The sequence below is a fragment of the Ambystoma mexicanum genome, chromosome 5q, assembly GCF_040938575.1.
Source record: "Ambystoma mexicanum isolate Mex_15411 chromosome 5q, UKY_AmexF1_1, whole genome shotgun sequence".
Lineage (NCBI taxonomy): Eukaryota > Metazoa > Chordata > Amphibia > Caudata > Ambystomatidae > Ambystoma > Ambystoma mexicanum.
In genome coordinates this window covers 363,686,922-363,707,710 of record NC_090933.1, presented here as the reverse complement: position 1 = coordinate 363,707,710, position 20,789 = coordinate 363,686,922, and the positions used below count along the sequence as shown (strand labels likewise).

Sequence of the window (20,789 nt, the reverse complement as noted above, 5' to 3'; positions counted from 1 at the left end):
TGAAAGACCAACACCTTGGCTTCATTCATGGATGGTGTTACATTTCCCACCTCCCTAAAAGAATGGAATAACTTCATTAAGAAAGGGACCAGAATATCTGCATATTTCTTATAGAATGGGGCCGTGAACCCATCTGGGCCTTGTGCTTGGTTTAGCGGAAGTCCCTTTATTGCTGCCTTCACTTCTATTTCCTCAATATCCCGATCTAAAGCTACTCTTTCCTCCTCGGTAATTTGTGACAAGGTAATAGATCTTAGGTAAGCGTCTTGGACAGCGGTATTAGGCTTATTGTTGCATACAGTGATTGGTAATAGCCTCTAAAGACTTCTCCTATCTCGCTGGATCGTGTTTGGGTCTCCCCCTGTGCATTCTGCACATTCTTAATCGTAAGTGCCAGCTGTCTGGCCCTAAACTGTCTAAGAGTTTATCCGCCTTGTTGGCCTTTATATAATTCCAATGTCTGAGATGGATGAGGCTCCTATCAGCTTTTTTAGTACAAAGCATCTCTAACTGACCCTGCACATGTCTCAAAGCCCTCTTCAAACTCAATGTGGGGTTCCTCATGAGCTCTCTTTGTATCTGTTAGTTTCTGTTCTAGTCCCTGCTCCCATCTATGTCTCTGTTTATCTTTGTACACCTTCAAGGCAATCATATGACCCCGCTTGAATGCCTCCCAGAGTGTTCCTAACAAGGTATCTCCTGTGGTGTTGTCTGCAAAATACTCTATTATTTTTTCACGAATAGTATCTCCCAGGACGGGGTCTAGAAGTATATCCTGAGGGAGCTTCCATCTCCACAAGGAGCATTTCTTCCCTGGGGTTGCTAAATCAATCCATATGGGGGCGTGATCCGAGAGAGTTATTGGACCAATTTCAATCCCTTGGACAGTCCCCAGAATCCCAGCTGAAACCCAGACGTAGCCTATCCTGGACATAGTATTATAAACATGGGAGATGTTAGGGAGAATTCTCATTCTATGGCTAATTTCCCTTACCTATAGAGTCGCCCAGCAGCTTTGCTGGATTTGAAGGGTTTGTTTCTTTTTACCTGCTAAGAGTGAGACTCTTTTTCCCACTCTTAGGCATTTTTGCTATGTGTGTTCTAGGCTATTTTTGTGTTTAATGCCTATGGGATTTTCTCTCCCCGATAGGAACCATCTTTATTCACATGTGTTACCCAGCACCCTCTGTGCAGTGACACAGGGGTGTCGTAGCGACCCCCAAACATAGACTCCATACCCTGGGACTGACTACTGTCTCCCAGGGCATGTAAAGTCCCCATTGACTTTACTAGTCAATTTCTGGGAACTAAACCAGTACAACCCATCTTATTATGGAGGTGCTGGAAGGGGTTAATAGTTTTTCCCCTATGTTCATTTTCGAGAGGGTACCGTACAGTACCTCTGTCAAAAGTTTCTGGCTGGTGGCAGTGGTTACTACCATAAAAATTTGACCGCAAATATTTCTCTATGGGATTTTCCCATTGTTCGAGGCTACCACTTTTTCTGACGGCCTCTAACATACCGCCGGTGCATTTTAATATTAACTTTGCTCCGGTAGGTTTTATTTTCCAGAACTTTAATACAACTTCTTTCTTGTGTCTTTCTTTACAATCCTAACCCAGGTCGGGGATCCTGTGTTCGTCCGTTTGGTGGGCTTCTGCCCAGAAGCCCTCCTTCCTGCGCCACTAAGTATGGGATGGGTCCATTGTGTGGGAGGGGGAGTAAGACCCCTGGACAGGGTTGCCTCCGCAACCCATGTCGCACTCTATCCTGATAGGCTGGAGGGTCTCCCGCCAAGATGACCACTCCACTGTGTGAGTGACAGCTAGGCTGTATGAATGGGGCTCTTTTTGCATGAAAGCGGGATCCTGAGGACTGGAAGAGCAAGACGTCGCCACTGGAACTAAAAAGCTAAAGGGGAGAGAAGCCAAAGACATCTGCAACAACTGAACCACCGGTGAAGCCCTGCTGCAGCGTCTCACCACTTTTCTCCACACGACGATAGATCTTCATCCGAAAGAGCCTCCTTCCCTTGAGCTGGTGGGGCCAACCAGTTTGCCAATCGCCTTCCCAAACCTGCTGTGGTCGAATCGCCAGTGCCCTGCACTTGGAGACCGGATAGCCAGGCAGCTATCGACCCGGACCGCGATTAAAAGGAGCGTACCTTTTAAACTTTGTTTGGCAGCACCGCGGCTGGTTTCATCCCTGGGTAGTGCAGTACCTCGAACCTTCGTCCACGACGAGAACCCCTTTTCCTCTGCTGGACCCCGCAAACTACCAGGAACAACTGCCACCGCAGGAGCCACTTCTTCACTTTTAAGGTACATTGTTCCGCCAGGCTTCCCTTTCTACAGTAAAGGTGTTTTAAATCCTTTACCTACCTGTTGGGTTGGCCGCCCTCCTCTCTTAACATTGTCTTTTCAAACTTTTGCAACCACCTTTTCAAATATCGTTAACCAAAGACTTGACTGCAGCTACGAGAACATTTCTGCTCCTGGGCCCTTGCCGTGTACCAATCACTTTGGTACAGGCCTATTGACTCTGGTCACATTTGTTAGACCTGCCTTCTTGAGATTGATTCTCCATTCAAACTGTGTGGTGCATCCCTTTCTTATAACTACTTTCTTCCCACTGTGAAATCATTGTGAAGTGCCATTTTGCTCAGTTTTCATTCTAAGAATTGCTTATATTGATGCACTGGCTTACTGAACTGGTCCAGGACTGAGGGGAAGTGTTGCTACGGTGTATAAGAATCTATTTCTGAATAACTTGTGCTTTCCCTCCCTTGTGAGGAATTGTTAGAAGATCCCTTGTGTGTAGTTGTCACTGCGGTTTTGCTCAGTTTTCACTCTGGTTCACTTGGTCTACAATTCATATAGGGAGTGTGTGTATTTTTCCTTGACTTAATTTAACTTGCTTGATACTTGTGATACATGTGTTTTGATTAGAAGTGTATAAAATAAATATATATTTACTTTTTAACTACAAAGCTTTGGTCAGTGTTTCCTTGTTCCATAGTCTGGTGTGCCTAATGTGTAAATCTTGAATACTGCTCATCTCCCTCTTGAGATAAGTCCGACTGCTCAGCCACAGCTACCAACTAAATCTTTGTGGTGCAGACTGATACCAAAGGGGATTTATTGCTCTCACCTGTAGTCCTAATCTTGTGTAGTGCTCCCGAAGGGAACTGCACAGGATTCTGCCTAACAGGAGAAGTGAGTGAATCTCTTCCCTTTAAGCTCCCGCCACACATGACATAGCGCCATGTCGACCATTTTTTGGCGGAGCCTTTTTGACAGTGCCCCCTGTCCTAGTGGTTCCCTGAGCTCCTATCCGTTGATGGGTGCCATGCCATGTTCAGATCCCCTCCCAGAATTACTTCCCCCTTGGCAAATTCCTCCAAGTTCCTCAACGTCTTCTTCATGAACCCATCCTGCCCCAAATTAGGTGCGTAAACTGACGCCAGCGTGTAGCCCGTCCCTTCGATTAGGGCATTGGCAAATACATAATGTCCCCGTTTATCTACCCGTGTGCTCTGGATTTGTATATCACTTTTATCTTGAAGGGCAGTAAGAACCCCCGCCTTTCTGTCTGGTGCGTTGGATTGTATTATCTCCTTATAACCCCTTAATCGTAGTTTGGAATTGTCCTTGGTTCTAATGTGCGTCTCTTGCAACAATAGAACATCTCCCTGTTCCCTACTTAGGAGGTTCTCCACTTTTTTCCTCTTTATCGGGGTATTTAGACCCCTCACGTTGAACGTAAGGACTTTCAGCCTTCCCATGTTCCTTTTACCCCTATTAGACCCAATGCTTCCTGATGGTCCGCACCGCTCATGCCTCCGGAAGACCCCCCTCCCATACCCTCTCTCCGTCCCCCTCCCCCCTAAACTGAACAACTACCCCAACAAATCAACAACTGACCCGAGGAGGCACAGGGTTCTAAGGTTGCTAGGGCGTTAAGCCCGTCGCTCCTGGCTCTTGAAAAACTCAGGAAAAACCTTGCAGGGAGTCCTAAACCCTGCATTTACCTCTTGTTTCCTGGATTCCGGCGGTGAGGCCCTCGCCAGGCCACGTGTCCTACTGCTCTTTAGTTGAATTTGTCTCTTGTTCTCTCCAACCCCTACTTGTGTTCTGCACGGCTCTGACGTTGAACCGTTCCTCTGAGTAATTCTGGTGTGTTCACTGTTTTCCTCCCCCTGCTTGTTTCTTCCTGTGTTGCACTGTTTCCCATTCCCAGGGCTTATTTCGCGTAGCCTCCCTTGAACGCAGACTCAGTTCGCCATTACCATCTTCCTGGATGCTCATCACCTGCAAGCCTTTTTCACAGGATGTTAATCTCTGTTGCCTACTCTTCCACGTGAAGAGAAGTCCGAACGGGAAGGTCCATTTATACCTTAAATTCCTTTTCCACCAGTTCTTTCAGCACTGGGGCCATGGCCCTTCTTTTGTGCAGTCTCACCACTGCTAGGTCCTGAAATAATTGGATCTCCACCCCATTCACCCTAATGTGATCCATTGCTCTTGCCTTCTTTAGTATCTGTTCTTTTTGCTGATATGAAGCCAGGGCCACCAAGACATCTCTGGGGCGTTCCCCCGGTTCCCCTGATCTTCTAGGGCCCACCCTATGCACCCTATCAATTTTGATGTCTTCTGTCTCTTCCGCTGCCAAAATGTTCCTGAAGACTTCTTGGACTGCTGTTTTGAGGTCCTTATCTTCCACCGTTTCCACCATATTTTTGATGTGTATATTGGTCCTGCGCAAACGATTCTCTAGGTCCTCACATTGTAGTTCTAAGTTGTGCGTAAGCCTCACGAGATGTTCCTGCGTTTCACTACTTTGCTGTGCTTCCTCTTCCACATTTTGGACGATTCTTTTCAGTGTGTCCGTCCGTTCTTCCAGCTTGGATACATCTGTTCTGAGCTCTTGCACTGATTGTTTCATGTCCTCTCTCAAAGATGCAAACTGTTCTTGCACCGTGGTCATAAATTTGTCCTGCAGATCCTTGAACCATGTCTGCATATCCTCCTTCGAAGCCTGCAGTGGTTGCTGAGGAGTCTGTTCCGTATTTCCCGGCGAATCCTCATGGGTTTTCCCTCTTGAGTTGCTTGGTACGTCTGAGGATCACATTTGATTAGGTTCGCATCCTGTCTGGTGGATTGGGATTGTACCTGGGGTGGCCCCCCTTTCCCTTTATTCTTTGACATTTTGTCAATCGACGATTTGACAATCGTGAAATTTCTCTTCACGATTTGGCACCAGCTTCCCTCTCTGTATCGGTGTGGGGCACACAACGCAAAGTCCTCCGTGATCCCCCCCACGCGTAGTATGTCCTCTTGGACAGGCCCGCTCGCAACTTTGGCTAGGGTCTTGGTCGGTAAATTCCTCTTGTGCCTTCGTCCCAGTGCCCTGCGATCACTCACCACCCCAGGGGCGGTACCTTATATTGTGCCTGGCTCTTTCTCTTAGTGCTGGCCATTGCTTCGGCGGGCAGGGGGTGCTGCTCCAGCGTCTTCTTGTTCCCGCTATGTGAGTTTCTGTGGCTCCCTTGGTCTGCGACCCTCCTGTGGCCGTCAATCCTGGCGCATCCCTGCCTCTCTCTCCACTGATGGGCCGGTCCTCGGAGGGCTCCATCTTCTGGCCTCCTATACTCCCTGAAGAGTTTGTCTGGATGCCTCTCCCGTTCCTGCCAGGTATCAACCAGGGGGGCTACTCCGGAGTGCCATCTTGGAATGCTCTGTGGTAATGTCCCTCCTTCCCCTGGTCGGGATATGGGAGAGAGAGGGAGGGTGTATTGAAAATCTTCCACCTGCCCTACAAAATTGGGGAGTGCTCCTAACCCTGTAACACTCTCCTCTCTGTCGATTCACAATCCTCTTTGTTCACCCCCTGGGGGGCTCTGCGCCTGTCCCGGAGGGGGGTAAGCCGCCTCCGACCCGCTGTAGGCCGCCCCTAGGGAGTGCCCGCTGATGGCTTTGGGAGATCCCCGCTTCTGGGGTGCCGCTCACCTCCTCGCCGGGGGCGTTCCTCGCCGCCCTCAAAACCCTTTGTGTCCTCTGCTGTATCGTCCCCGTCAATTGGGCCCCCACTGCGGTGGAGTCGAGGCGGTGGCAGGCCTCGGGGAGATCCTTGTAATATTAGGACAGCCTTTAGACAGCCCGGGTGGGTGGCTGGTGGGGACCTCGCACCCGCTGGCAACTACTCCTTTCCTGCGTGTGCCCCGCGCTCAGCGGCTCTGTCCTCCCCGGAGGCACTCACCACGGGTCCACTCCACCGGACTTCTCCCCCCCACGCAGATATCCGTAGCAGCCTTGGCGGATGTTAGACAGAAACCTGTGCAGTTCCCTCTGGGACCACTGCAAAAGATTTAAGGCTACAGGTGTTTGGCAGTAAACCCACTTGGTAGCAGTCTGTACCACACAGATTCACTTGGTAGCTGTGGCTGAGCAGTCAGACTACCCTCAAGAAGAGTTAGGCAGTATACAGAGTATTCACAATAGGTCACAAGAACACAGTAGAACAAGCAAACACTGACCATAGCTTGGTGTTAAAGAGATATAATTATTTATTTAAAACCACATCTAATAAAACACAGGCACTAAGATTAAGCAGTTCGAAAACACGGTCACTAAAAGATATACACTCCCTTAAAAGAATATTAGACAAGTCTTAAGTAAAGCCCCACTTATTTTCAGACAGTGGTGAGCGCTTAATGCAGATGGCACTCTAATAATTCGGTTTAAAAGGGAGAGAAAGGCAGAGCATAAATTGAAACAGATCCCAACACTTTCAAAAGAACACAGCAAGAGAGGAAGGCAGAGTCAAACCGTGAAGTTAGAGTTCAGAAAGCCGGATCCACTTTAAGAGGATCAGAATGAAATGTGTCCAAGGTCACAAGGTTGAAAAGTGCACAAGAGTCTCGAAAAGGTTCAGAAAGAGTTGGACCAAAAGAAAGGGACCAGTTAGATGGTCAAGGCGTCCAGCCCAGTCCAGAAGATTAAGGGATTATTATTACCTTGTAGCAATCTTTAGAAAGGGAGGCCTGGCGGACACTGTACCTTAAAGTGGTGAGAATACTCCAGCGGGGGCAGTTGTTCCTGGCAGCGGATGCAAGTCTGTGCTTCGTCCGGGGGAAGAGAGGATCTCGTTGGGGAGGAAGACAGGAGTCCGTTGCACTGCCAGGGAAGAAACCAGCTGCAGAGTTCTCAGTTAAAAAGGAGCGGTCCTTTTATTCGCGGTACAGTGGTAAGTGGCTATCCGGTTCCTGGGGTGCTTGGCACGGGCAATTCGACCACAAGCCGTCCTGGGATGCGAGGAAAAGAAGGTAAACTGGTTGTGCCCACCAGTCAGGGGAAGAAGACTCTCCAGTCGGGAGATCTTCTCTGTCGTCGGGAAGTGGTGAGTCGGTTCTGCAGGGCTCCACCGGTGGTGTCGTCGTAGCAGGTCGGCTCAGCTTCTCCCTCGTCGGATTCTCAGGTCCTGTGGCGACTTCTGAAGTTACAGTCCCAAAAGCCCTGCTTTTATGCAGCACACCCCCATTCACTCAGCCTAGCTGTCAATCAAACATGCTAAGTGGTGAGCCGGCCGGCTCACCACTTGGGCCAGTCACACAAGAGGGCGACTTGAGTTACCAAGGTAACTCAGTCCAGGGTGCCTAAACCCCCTTCTACACCCCCTGTGGTACCCAGACAGAGTGGCACCACTTTTGGAGGCTTCTGTGGAGAAGCCGGCAAAAAGTGGAACAAAGGGCTCGACTTGGGTTGGAGTCGCAGAAGAGAACCCAAACGCCATTTTAGAATCGAGTCCTGGCAAAAAATACCAACCGGCGAATTAATATTAAATAAATAAACCGGCAGTATGTTCGAGGCAATGAGAATTAAATAATTAAAGTTGGTAGCCTCGAACAATGGGAAAATCCCATAGAGATATATTTGCGGTCGAATATAAAAAGTAGTATCCACTGCCACCAGCCAAAACTCGATCAGGGGGGACGGAGACGTGCCCCCTCGACTAACAGACCCCGGGGCAATCAAATTGCCCCGACCAGTACGTCCACAATAGGATGGTTTGTACTGGTTTCTGTTCATAATTTGGGACTAGTAAAGCAAATGGTGACTTTACATGCCCTGGGAGACAGTAGTCAGTCCCAGGGTATGGAGTCTATGGTGGGGTGTCACTATGACACCCTGTGTCACTGCACGGAGGGTGCTGTGTAACACACATAGTAAAAACACATGAGACCCTATGGCGTAAAGGACCCCATAGCCCATAAAATACATTAACAGTCAAAGGAACACCATAAATCATGTCCAAGAGTGGGAGAAGAAGAATCTCACTCTTGGCAGGAGAAAAAAAACAAACTCCAGAAATCCAGCAAAGCTGCAGGGGGACTCACTAGGTTGGGAAATTCAGCCTAAACCGAGAATTCTCCCTAACAGCGGAAGTGGGGCAGGGGGTGCGGGGGACTGCAACCGAACTCCGCTTATTTAGGTCCCGGGGCCACTCTGTTTCCACGAACTCCATCGGCACCGCACTGGTTCCCGCCCTTCTCTTCGTCCTGGAAAACGGAATGGTCGGTGTGCTTCGCAGACCAGGCGGGCGCCTGGTGCTGCTGCTTCTACTTTTTTCGATGGATCACTACGGTCCTCCATGGCGAACCTGGGGAGGAGAGGTATGCCCCCCTAATGCACCAGATTCCTAATTACGTGCTTTATTGTGCCGCGGCCCGGCGGGAGAGACACCTAATTACGTATCCTCGTCGCAGCCGCCATCTTGTGAAAGAGGGGGAAATTCTGGTTTCATGTTGTTTAGGTGCTAGGGAGTCAAGTACCATCTGTAGCATATTTTAAATGATGATTCTTTGATAGCTGTACATTTAGAGGACCTTTGTGCAGGTGTCCAATTGTGTCCCCACATTTCTTTGGGAATCTCCACCCCCAGGTTTTTCTCCCATCTCTCTATATATGGCAGCATGTCATTCATCTGGGCTTTATCTAATGGGCGATATAATCGTGACACACCCTTTTGTGCTCTACCCTCCCTCATTGTAATTTCCAGCCCATCAGTGACTGCCTACTAGCCTCTTTGACCTCTTTCTGGGATATCCAGTGTCTAATATGTATATATTTATATCGCTTCCTCTTTCCCACTCGGAACCTGTTCTTACAGTCTTCGAAGTAGAATGGCTCCCCACCATGGTAAAAGTCCATCAGTCGTAGAGCCTTACAGCCTCCCCATTAATCCCAAAACGCATTACTCCAGCCCGGGGAGATTTCCTCACAAAAACCCATTGAGATGTAGGGACCTAGGCCCGGGGTCAGTCCTTTCATTTGCATTGCTTGATCCCACCCTTGTAAGGTGTTTTTGGTAGGGTCCAATAGTTGCCCTCCCGCCCTTCGTGTCCTCCGTCTCATAAAAGGGAGCATGCTTAGTGGAGTTGTAGCTGCCCCTTGTTCTGTTTTACACCACCCTTTCCCCAGAGTGTTCTCGACCCGGTGTAACATGGGGGCCAGCTGTGCTGCTAGTATGTAACGTTTTAAATCCGGAACCCCTAGTCCTCCCATCACCTGGCCTCTTAGTAAAACCGATACAGGGACCCGTGGACGCTTCTTATGCCATATAAATACTAGGATTGCTGCTTGTAGAGATTTAACCATCCGAGGTGGGTTTCTAACGAGGAGTGAGCTTGAGAAATCCTCTGGCAGTTGGTTTATTCTTGTGGTCGTTGATCATGCCACAAGTTATCCTGAAGCCGTCCCAATGAAGACTGTGACTGCCAAATTAATTGCAAGAGATTTGCTTTTATATTTACTAGGGTTGGCTTTCCCAAAGAAGTTGTCTGATCGAGGCAGAAACGTCTTGTCTAAGTATATGCAGTCCATGTGGAAGGAATGTGGGTTGTCATATCATTTTTCACCTGCGTACCATCCACAGACCAATGACCTAGTTGAGTGGTTCAATAGGACTCTCAAAAGCATGATCAGAGCTCTTGAGGAGCCCCAGAGGAGAAAGTGGGATCTCCTGATGCCATTCTTTTTGCCTGTAGAGGTACCTCAAGAAGTGGTTGACTTCAGCCCCTTTGAGCTTTTGTTTGGTCACCCTATCAGCCCCCCCCCTTGCCATATTCAAGGAAGGATGGGAGATCCCCTCTCCTCCTGTCACTACCAATGTGGTAGATTGTGTGTTAGGCGTGAGAAGGATTATGGCCTTACTGATGGCTCAGGTCAATGACAAGTTGAAGGCTGGACAAGTACTGGTCAAACATTGGTATGACCATAAAGCTTCACTTGTGCATTTTTCCAGAGGCCAACCAATCCTGATTATGAATCGTATAAGCCTAAGGCCTAGAGCCTTACAGTACAAGTGATCGGGTCCTAACAACATTGCTGAAAGACTGGGTGAGCTAAACTAGTTGTTGGACCTTGAAATACCTGGTCAGGCTCCCAAAGTGAATAGTTTGCAGGCATTCATCCCTAAGGTTGAAATGGGAGCCCTACTTCTGGCTTCAGATTGGGAGGGCGATAAATGTGATTGTTCAGCGGTAGCCCTTGTGATGGATCCATTGAAGGTGTCAAATTGTCCCCTCAACTGACTCCACAGTAGCACAGTGAGTGAAGACTTTGCTTAGGCAGTTTTCCCCCTTGTTTTGGGTCACTCCAGGCTTGACACCTTGGTGCAAGCATGACATTGACACTGGAGACAGTGTGCCTACCAAAGTAGGCAAGGTTGTGGGAACCCCTCTACTGAGAATGAACATGGGTCAAATACCCTGTTCTGTGGAATTTTATCCGCACAGGAGTGTCTACATCCATGTTTTAGCTCACTGCATCCTTGACACAGATGAAATATCCATTTGCACATCAGTCTGGTCCCACCCACAAGGGTAGTCCATCACCAAACTGCTAGGTAATTCTCCTCTGAACAAGAGTACCATCCGCAACCTCAGACATGTGTTTTAGCCCTGTTGGACCTCCTCAGTTGGGTGAAGCTGAGCCTATCTACGGCACAGTGAGCAAGGGGTCCATGTCTGGATTCCCCTGGGTTACCTAGGGTCAAACCCCAAGTTTTACAAAGAAGCAAGGATGAGGTATTCCCTCTGCTAAGAACGAACATAGGTCAAATATTGTTCTATGGAATTTCTTGCACTCAGAAGGGTCTATAACCTCGTTTTAGCTCACTGCATCCTTCACAGAGGAAAAATATCAATTTGCATATCAGTCTACCGAAGGTAGGAACTATAGGATGTCAGACGAAGTCGGGTTGAACATAAAGTCTGAGGTCAATTAAATATTTGGTCTAAGGGTGATAGAGCCCTCCAGTAGTCCTTGGTCCAGCCCTGTGGTTTTGGTGCCAGTAGCAGGTACCTCTGATTTGAGATTCTCTGTGGACTACAGAGTTCTTGATTGTGTCAAGACAGGTGCACATCTCCTTCCACAAACTGATGAATTAGTGGATAAGGTAGGTGCTGCCAAGTACCTTAGCACCTTTGACCTTACTGCAGGGTATTGGCAAATATCTCTGACCGAAAATGCCAAGGAGAAGACAACATTCTCAACACATGAAGGACTTTACCAGTTCTCCACCATTGTATCTTTCATGGATTCACATGCTTTTGAATATTCCTTGTCATCAGGCTGGGAATCTTCGGTAATATTAAAGCGGTTTACATTTAAACTGCTTGTCAATTTAGTGCTCCATCACAGTCACTTTGGGTCATTCTGCCCAAGCCAATCAGGCAGGCCCAGCTTCTCCTGCAACAACTAATATGGTCCTGGGAACACAAGCTGCTCCTCACACCGTCTTTCTGCCGGGTTCTTCAATGGTGGAACCTCCGGAACAATCTCACTCAGGGAGCGCCCTTTTGTCTTCTGGCACATCAAGCCACAGTGACCCCAGATGCCTCCCTATACGGTTGGGGAGCCAACACACGGGAGTTCCACGCCAGAGGTTTTACGTTTCCAGAAGAGAAAGTCCTACACATCAATGTTTTCCATAGCTAGACAACAAGGTGATTTGCATCTTCACAGAAAAACATGACCACCATGTTTTATATCTGCAAGCAGGGTGAGTCCCGCTCTCCATGTCTGACCACGGAGGTGCAGGAGCTTTGGAAATGGGCAATCATTCACAACATATTCCTGAGTCCTTTCCATCTGCCTGAGATCCACAATATAATTGCAGATTCCCTTGGAAGGGAACTCAGTTCAGATCCTGACATGATTGGCAACTCCCTCAGCTCGTCTGCAAATGGTGAAAGCCAGAAACCGACTTGTTCGCTACAGTGTTGTCGCTACAGCGACAACAAGAAATGCAATCAGTTTGCCAGTCGGTTTCACCAATTGGGCAGTATAGTGGACACCTTCTCGTTCCAATGGGAAGGATTATTTCTTTACGCTTTTCCTGATCCCTCTACTGCCTCGAGTTCTCAATACACTCAAACAGAGCCACTGTACGGTGGCCCCAGCCTGGCCGTGGCAAATTTGGTACTCAGACCTGCCTCACCTTTTGGTAGCTCCATTCATCAGATTGGCTCAGCTCCCAGGCCTACTCTTCAGAGACGACAGGTCGGTGCTGGCCCACGACCCAGTATCCCTCAACTTGACGGCTTGGCTCCTGCAGCATTAGAGTTTGGAAGCATTCCGCTGCCCCCAGAATGCAAGAGTATCCTAGCCAGGGCACGAGCCAACATCAACATTGTTCTATTAGAAAAGCAAGTGGAAATGCTTTACCATATGGTGTGCAACGCAGCAACTGAATCTGTTACACGTTCAAGCGACACAAGTCTTACCATACTTCATGTCATTAGCAGAAGCTGGGCTAGCACACTCCTCCATCAACTTGCATTTAGCAGCTATCTCCCGATACACACGTGCCACAGATATGCATTCCCTCTGGTCGCTCAGTTTGGTTAAGGAATTCCTCAAGGGACTGTTTCTCACTTTTCCCCTTGTTCGTGCTCCTGCTCCAGCTTGGGAACTCAATGTGGTCCTCTCAAAGTTAATGGGCCCTCACTTTGAGCCTTTACACAGAGCCTCCCTGAAGTTCCCCTCCTGGAAGACATTACTTCAGCCAGGTAGTTATTTTATTTATTTATTTTATTTTTTACATTTATAAAGCGCTCACACAGCCCGCAGGCATCGAGGCGCTGTTACGGGAATTATTTTTTTTTTTTTTTTTTTTCTTAGTTGCGTAATTGTGTTTTTGTCTTAGTTACGTATTTATAACGCGCTTAAACACCCAGAGGTTTAAGCGCGGACCCGGGGATCGAATCTGTTGTTGCTTCGTGTCGTCTTGCTTCCAAGACGCGCACGCTGCCGCTGAGCTATCCTCCCGGCGAGCTGCAAGCCCTCTCCAACAAATCTTCACTAGTCTAAGGTGGTTTTGTGTATGAACTCTTCCTTCATGCCAAAGGTCCCATCTACATTCCACCTTAATGAACCCTTGAGATTACCAGTGTTCTTTGGCTCTCCTTCGTCTCTGGCAGAGCAATTCTCTACACTCTTTCAATTTCGCCCGAGCCCTCAAGTTCTATTTGGCTCGTACAAGGGAGTTCCGAAAGTCGTCGCAACTATTTGTTGCCTACCTACCTGTCGGCGAGGGTACTGCCCTGTCTAAGTCTTCCATTGCCAGGTGGCTGTTAGCATGCATTTCCTTCTGCCACAAGGCCCCTGCCAGAAATACTAAGAGCATACTCAGTGAGAGCTGTGACCTCTACTACAGCGTTCCAGTTCGGTGTGCCCCTGCTCGATATCTGCAGGACGGCCACATGGAGGTCTATCCATACCTTCACATGGTTCTGCTTTGTCGATAGGGATTCCAGGGAGGAGTCCTGAGTCGGCCAAGCAGTGATTCACAACCTGTTTGCATGAACTGAGTGTTCCAGAGGTGAGTTTGGTTACTTCTGTTGAGTTGTGCCTCTGCCTGTTTTTGGTTGTGTATATGTACTTCTATGTATTAAAAATCATGTCAATCCATGAAAGATCCAACGTTGGAGAAGGAACAAGTTACTTACCCGTAACTCCTGTTGTCCAGCGTTGGTATCTTTTGTGGATTCACATGCAACCCTCCCTCGTCCCCCCCCCTCTGACTCTTTGTTTTGGATCATTTTCCCACATTACATGCACTGCCAAATCTGAAGATGGCCTTCAGCGGTGGAGCGAAATGGACCTGCCTGATTGGCTGTTTCAGTTTGACCAAAAGTGACTGTGAAAGAGCACTAAAGTGATGTGACAAGCAGCTTAAAACTTTAAAGGTAAACTGCTTACTGTTACTGAGGATTCCCAGCCTGACCACAGAGAATATTCAAAAGCATGTGACTCTATGAAAAATACCAATGCTGGAGAACAGGAGTTACAGGTAAGAGACTTGTTTCTTCAGGGTAATTCCCTTTAGATAAAAGAATGCGCCTTGTACTTTTCAAAGGTTGGTCAATCTGGTTGCGTTGGTTGCCTTCTACATTGCTTATTTGGATGATATAGCAGTTTTCAGCCCTACTTGGGAAGAACACCTTAGGATTGTGTTGCAAGCTCTTCGGCAGACCCACCTGACCATAAAGGCTACCAGGTGCCTGATTGGCCAGGGCTCAGTTACCTCCCTTGGGCATGAGGATGAGGGGGTTGTGGGAGGCAAGATTCAGCCTCATCCCAGCAAAGTACAGGCTGTACAAGACTGGGCAACTCCCATAACCCACACCTGGGTGACAGCTATTCTAGGCCTCACTGGGTATTACAGAAACTTCATGGCAAGCTATGGAACTAAAGCTGATCCTTTGACTGCCCTCAAAACTCATAAGAAACCCAAGGAAGTTACTTGGACTGAGGATTGTGAGAAGGCCTTCGGAGGTCTTAAATATTCCCTTTGTTAGGCCCCTGTTCTCAGGGCACCTGATTATCAGAGACGTTTTATTGTACAAACAGATGCCTATGACACTGGGATAGGTGCTGTCCTTTGCCAAAGGCAGGGTGCATCCTATATGTTTTATTTGTCGCCAGCTTAAGCACAGACAGCTCGGGTGGGCACTGTGGAAAATAATTATTTTTCCATAGTGTGGGCCCTGTGGAAGCTGAGGCACTACCTTTTTGGGACTCACTTTGCTGTGCACACTAGCCATAATTCCTTAAAATGGCTAATGAATATGAAGGGAGAGAATCCTAGGTTGCTCAGGTGGTCCATAAGACTTCAAGGCTTTGACTTCACCATTCAGCATAAGCCAGGTGCACAACATAGCAGTGCACATGGGCTGGCCAGGATGTATAACTGACTGGAACAGGAAACCCATCCATGGGTGGATCAGATCCTCCTCTCCCTAGTCTGGAGTGTGTTAGGAAAGATGTATCTTTTGGCATCTTTCCCTCTATAGTTCTATGGACCCCCACACTTGTTGCTTTTGTTTTTTTAACCTGTCCTGACTTTTCCCACCCTTTTGCACATTTTGCTATGGGGAAACTGATCAACCCTTCAGACTATCCGTACTGTGAAACTGTTTCCCATTTGTCTTCAACTTTTTGTAACTTTTTAACAGTGCACATAGCATCGTACAATGCAGTGCACTGGGGATACTTTTGTACCACTCTAGTCTTTTACACTTGGTATTCTTTGTAACTTTTATATGTGCTTGAAGACAAGCTGGTGGCAACCACAACTGGAAGGATGCTGCTGTTGTCTGTGTGCGGTGCCCGTTGCTGGTACTCGCTTTCCCCATCTTGTGATTGTGAAGTGTCCAGAAGAAGTGCTTTCTGAAATTCTCCATCGCCACGGGTTGCACTCTGCTCCTGGACCTGGCCTGATGAATCTGATCCGAGAAATCCTTGCACCCGCAGCTCCTGAGCACCTCTTACCGGAATCAACAGTGGGCAATCCAACCTCTAGCGATCTCCACCCACCCCTTTTTATCCCCTCCAGTCGACCCATCCAGTCCTCTGGAAAAATCAGAGAAGAGGCACAGGGTGTAATTAAACGCAAATCATTTGTCTCACCCATCCTGCCCCCCCCCCCCCCCGCCCCACTTATCTGTCATATCATAACATTGAGAAAAAGTCTCTTTGCATCATTCCTTTCCACTGCCTTTTGGTCGTTGCAACTGAGCAGCTTTACCTGACAGATGAGAACACATTTTTACTTACCAGTAACTTTGTTGCAGCTCTTCTCTTGAACATTGACCAACAGAAGTACTTTACCTACATCAGATACATTCTTTGGAGAAGCATTGTGACTTATGGGCAGAAGCCCCACTCTTCATAGTGATTGGACATCTGAAGCTAGGACGTATTTATTGTGACTTGGTTGTGATCTTGCTGCATCACGTACTTAACTTCTTTTATTGATTGATGTTATTGAATGCATTTTAACCTGTGGTGACTGTGTATATGTTTATTATTGAGTGTTTTGTGATATTATCACCTGCGTGTTTAATTTTCTAGGTGCATTTTGGTCCGAGACTAAATTTGGTATTTGTGTACATTCTTGTCTAAGTTGAATTATTGGATTTTTCACTTTGTGGACTCGTGGTGGACCCCTAACCCCACTCACACACTCCTGAGAATAGCCTTGACTGCTCTTCGTTGCAACCTTGATTGGGCTTTGGCTAACCTCTCAGAGTTGCCCTGTTAACTCTAGTTAGTTTGGCCTCCTAAAATGTGTCCACCAGGCCAGATTCTAGAATATTTTAACGGGCTTGTCATTAGCATTGTTTGTTAATGTGTACATTTTCTCTTTCAAAATATTTTAGGTCAACTGGACACCTAAGATTAATCGAGAACAGCTAGTCCAAGGACTGTTGCCAGATGTAAAAGTTCCGGTATCTGTGAAGGATGTGCGTTACTGTCAAGTTTCTTTTCAAGATGACCATGTATCTCTGGAAAGTGCCTTCACAATCAAGTATGTTAAACAACTATTGTATTCAATACACAGAATATAGTTATCTTGATGATTATATTGTGCCCAAATGGGCCCCTCCAGAAGTAGTAATAATCCATAAGTAAATAAGGAAATGAATCTTTAAAACCTGTTCTAGATAATGAAAATGTTGCGGACAGCTGTGATGCCCATCATGATCTACTGTTGCTGGGCATTTTTTCTGCCCCATCAGCATGGATGCCTAGCGATCAGTTTCTTGTAGGTACATTTCTCCTGCAGATTCATCATTTATCGAAATGTGCTTCCATGTGGTAACTTGACCTCATAAGATTTTACGGACCAACACAAGGCACTGTAAAACTTTGTCTTTTAGCAAATCAGTTTCGTGTTGGAAAGCCCTGCTTGTTTTTCTAGATTTCAACCTTCACGATGACGACTACTCCATAGTTTCTCTTTGCCTCTGTGGCCTCCGTCAGTAGTAAGGGCCATCACTGCGTCTTCAGTGGCACCCATTCTGCAGATCCCCATTCTTGCCTCCTTCCCGAAAGACTCGGGTAGGATGAGGACATTTCTGCAGCTGTCGAACTTTTTGCCAAGACCAACAAAGGTGTACCCGTCGCCTCCCGTGGAATCGTAGAGGAAATCTACTTGTATCTATTCCAGTTCTGCGGATGACCTGACTGAGGATTTCTGCTCAGACCATGAAGGGGGCCAGGGGCCCATGTCCCAGGAGGGATCACTGTATCATAAGCCAAACCATCCATTTGCTCCTGCAAGGGGTTGCAGCCTGGCTCTAGCCTCTGCTGCACCGTTTGCAACCCCACCGATAGAGAGGGATATTGGCCACCATGCACGCTTTGGTGGCAGAAATTCAGCAACGGCTACCTACTGCCCCTTTGCATGGTCCGGCCGAAGTACTCCCAGGCATCCAGCCAGGACTCCTCCCAGGCCTCCTAGGCGTCAGCCGAAGCTGCCCCGTACGGCACCTGTCGCATCTGGGTCTGGACTTGGAGCCTTGACCCCAGGGGAAGAGGAGCCGGTGCGCACTAGCACTGACATGGATATCACGGCTACTCACTTGGATGAGTATGAAGATTGTCCTGTGAAGTCATCATGTGTCAAGACACAGACAACAGATTCAAAGTTCAAAATAAAATAGTTTATTAAATCAAATATCAGGATGATAGAAGGCCTAACTTGCCCCATGCTAAGGTGGGATTTCCCTGCCTGGATGAAACTAAGGAAAGTCTGAGTCAGAGTTAAGATATGATATGATAGGTTATTTATAACTCGCTTAATACCCAGAGGATTCTAAGCACGGACCCGGTGATCGAACCTGTGGGTGCTCCGTGTCGTCTTGCTTTCAAGGCGAGCATGTTGCCCCTGAGCTATCCTCCCGAGCTCCTGAGTTCAATTTAAGTCTGTGTGTGTCCAAAACCTATCCTTGCCCTCACAACTAAAGCTAAACAATGTGTAGGGATGTCAATAATAAACAAAATGGTGATCAACACAAAGTCCTGAGCTTCTTCCAGGTCTTAGCTTCTTCTTTGTTGGCCTCTTGGCTTTATATGCAGGTTCAAACTCTCCTGGCTTTTCTTGTTTACCCTCTTGGCTTTTCCAACGAATGTCACATATCTTATGCCAGTCTTTGGGTTTGCCATACTGTTTCCATTCATAGAATTCACTTTAGGTGTTCTTACGTCTTCCCCACCTTTTTGTCACACTATTTCACACTTTCACTCTTTTCCTGTAGGTTGTTTTCAAACTAGCACTTTCGCTTTTGACTCATCAGCTATTAGCTTTGCCCATGAAGTTTCATTCTGACCGGTATTCAATATGCATAATTTAGCTTTGTTTAAAATGTTCAATGAGTTCGGTGTTCAATGTGCATGATTTACCTTTGCTTCGAGTTTTAATTCAGTTTGGGATTCAATAGGCCTCATAAGGCAACTTGGTGCTCATGTGTAGCCCTCTAGGAGCACCCTGGCTTTGAGTGACCTTTTTTCTACACTCACTGGTCTCTGGCGTTTCTCTCCAGCGTCTCTGCGTCTTCCCCTCTACTACACAGGTCGACGGGCTTGTCTCTGCAAACCCCGCTCACCCTCCATACGCTGGCAGCTTCGCTTCTCCTCCACGGATGCGGACCGGGTCCTCTCTTCCTGATTCCCTGTCCGCAGCTCTCTCCCGACCACAGAAGCTTGCACACCTTTTGGGATATCGGCTGGCGTCCTGGCTTCCTCTCAGGTTCTGCCATGGCTGCCTCCTCACAATAAGGGTCCTCTGCTGATCTCTCCCACAGAGGCCTCCCTGTTGCTCCCTTTGCTGCTCCTGTGGTCTCCTTGTATACACATGCAACCACGTGACAGGCCAGAGGTGTGGATTCTCAATTGGGCTTGCATGACTATAGCTAAAGGGACATGCCTGATTTTCAAAGTACTCTGCAGGCATCTTCCTCTTCCCAGTACCAGATTGGTGAAATTAGGTTTTAGTGTTCATTACTCTGTCGCCTCTTCCTCGTCAAACTACTGTCAGAGGTAAAATGTGGAGAAATGAGGGGAGAGGTTTTACAGGAGCCTATGAAGGTGAAGGGAAGGTTTAGGTTGTCTTCAGAGGGAAAAGGGGGGTACCATGTCTTGCCTGTAAACCTCCCATTATTTGCCCTCTTCCTGGTGCTTCGAGATGGGTATGGTTTCCTGGGATTTCCATTGTTAGTGGGCCATTGGTAAAAATACCCCACAAATGTCTCCAGGATAGAGGGTTCTTCCTGAAAGGGAAATGCTGAATACCACGTCTCGCCTGAGGACTTAATTCTCAAGGACCCTCCACCCAGTTGATCCTCCTCGCTTCTCCACCCCTAGGGTCAGGATCCAAAAGCGATGGCCTTTCCCTGGCCACCTGAGAAGAGGACCCAAGGGTGGAGTAGATGTGAGGACGCCCTCAGGTTTCTCACAGTCCCCGCAAATGGGGAACCTCTGGCTGTTGACAAACCCACGAGGGCTTCGCCACCAGACGTAATTGGCTCCGACCATGCCATCATCTCAGAGTCATCCAAACTCTCCAGCCTTGTGCCGGAAGAGAAGAAGGAAGGTTTCTTTTTTCAACTACTTGAGTCCTCCAGGAAGACCATTGTGTCGGTTCTGTTGTTGGATGACATTTGGGAGGACGGATTGGCCAATATGAAAACTCAGTTACCACACCATCGAAGTGGGACAGTCTGTAGAAGAAATACTTAGTCCTGAATTCAGCTCCCAGGTGTCTCAGGTCGCAGTCTTCTCTGCACTCAAGGGTGGCTGCAGCCACCAGGAAAAGATTGTGCAATCCATCGTCGTCTTCGGTGTGCCTCCGGACCAGGAGGGCAAGAAGCTAGATGTGGTGGGCAAACACATCATCTACACTGCTGCTTCTACCATCAAGCCCAGCAATGCTCTTGCCATCCTGTCTCGTTACGACAAGGAGCTTTGGTACCACTGCAAGCCTATCCTGGATTTCCTTCTTGATGACGAGAAGGCCGAGGCCTTGGCCCTATTCCAGGAAGAAGAGGTGGTTTTGGATCACGCCATTAGAGTGGCGCTTGACATAGCAGACTCGGGGTTCTGCCACATGGGGAATGGTGTGGCCATTCAGCACCAGGGGTGGCTGAAGACCACAAACCTTCAGGCGGACTTGCAGTTCAAGGTTGTGGACATGCCTTTTGATGGTGGGCAACCTGTTTGGTAAGGCATCCTTTCGTTCCCTGAGGGGGGGGGCAGTGTGTCCAGGACTTCCGAGGGGTACTCCACACACTACCGTCAGTCTTCCTGCGCCTCCATCCAGGAAGACTACAGAGGCCAGCCTCACCGTTATCGCAGGCCAGAACGCAGATGCCCAAGCAGGCCTGAACCGGCTGTGGATCCACACCCCCACTTTCGCACCCCAGTGGGAGGTCGGTTATCGA

At 48.1% G+C, this 20,789-nt stretch overlaps 1 protein-coding gene across 2 annotated transcripts in view; it reads left to right on the top strand.

Moving 5' to 3' along the window:
• Positions 1–20,789, top strand: part of SMCHD1 (structural maintenance of chromosomes flexible hinge domain containing 1) — a 3,133,956-nt gene that overhangs the window by 1,752,547 nt on the left and 1,360,620 nt on the right. For both annotated transcript variants that reach the window (XM_069620859.1, XM_069620860.1), the window contains exon 26: positions 16,728–16,876. In XM_069620859.1, the coding sequence (XP_069476960.1) occupies positions 16,728–16,876 (149 nt within the window). The remainder of the gene's footprint in view (positions 1–16,727; positions 16,877–20,789) is intronic.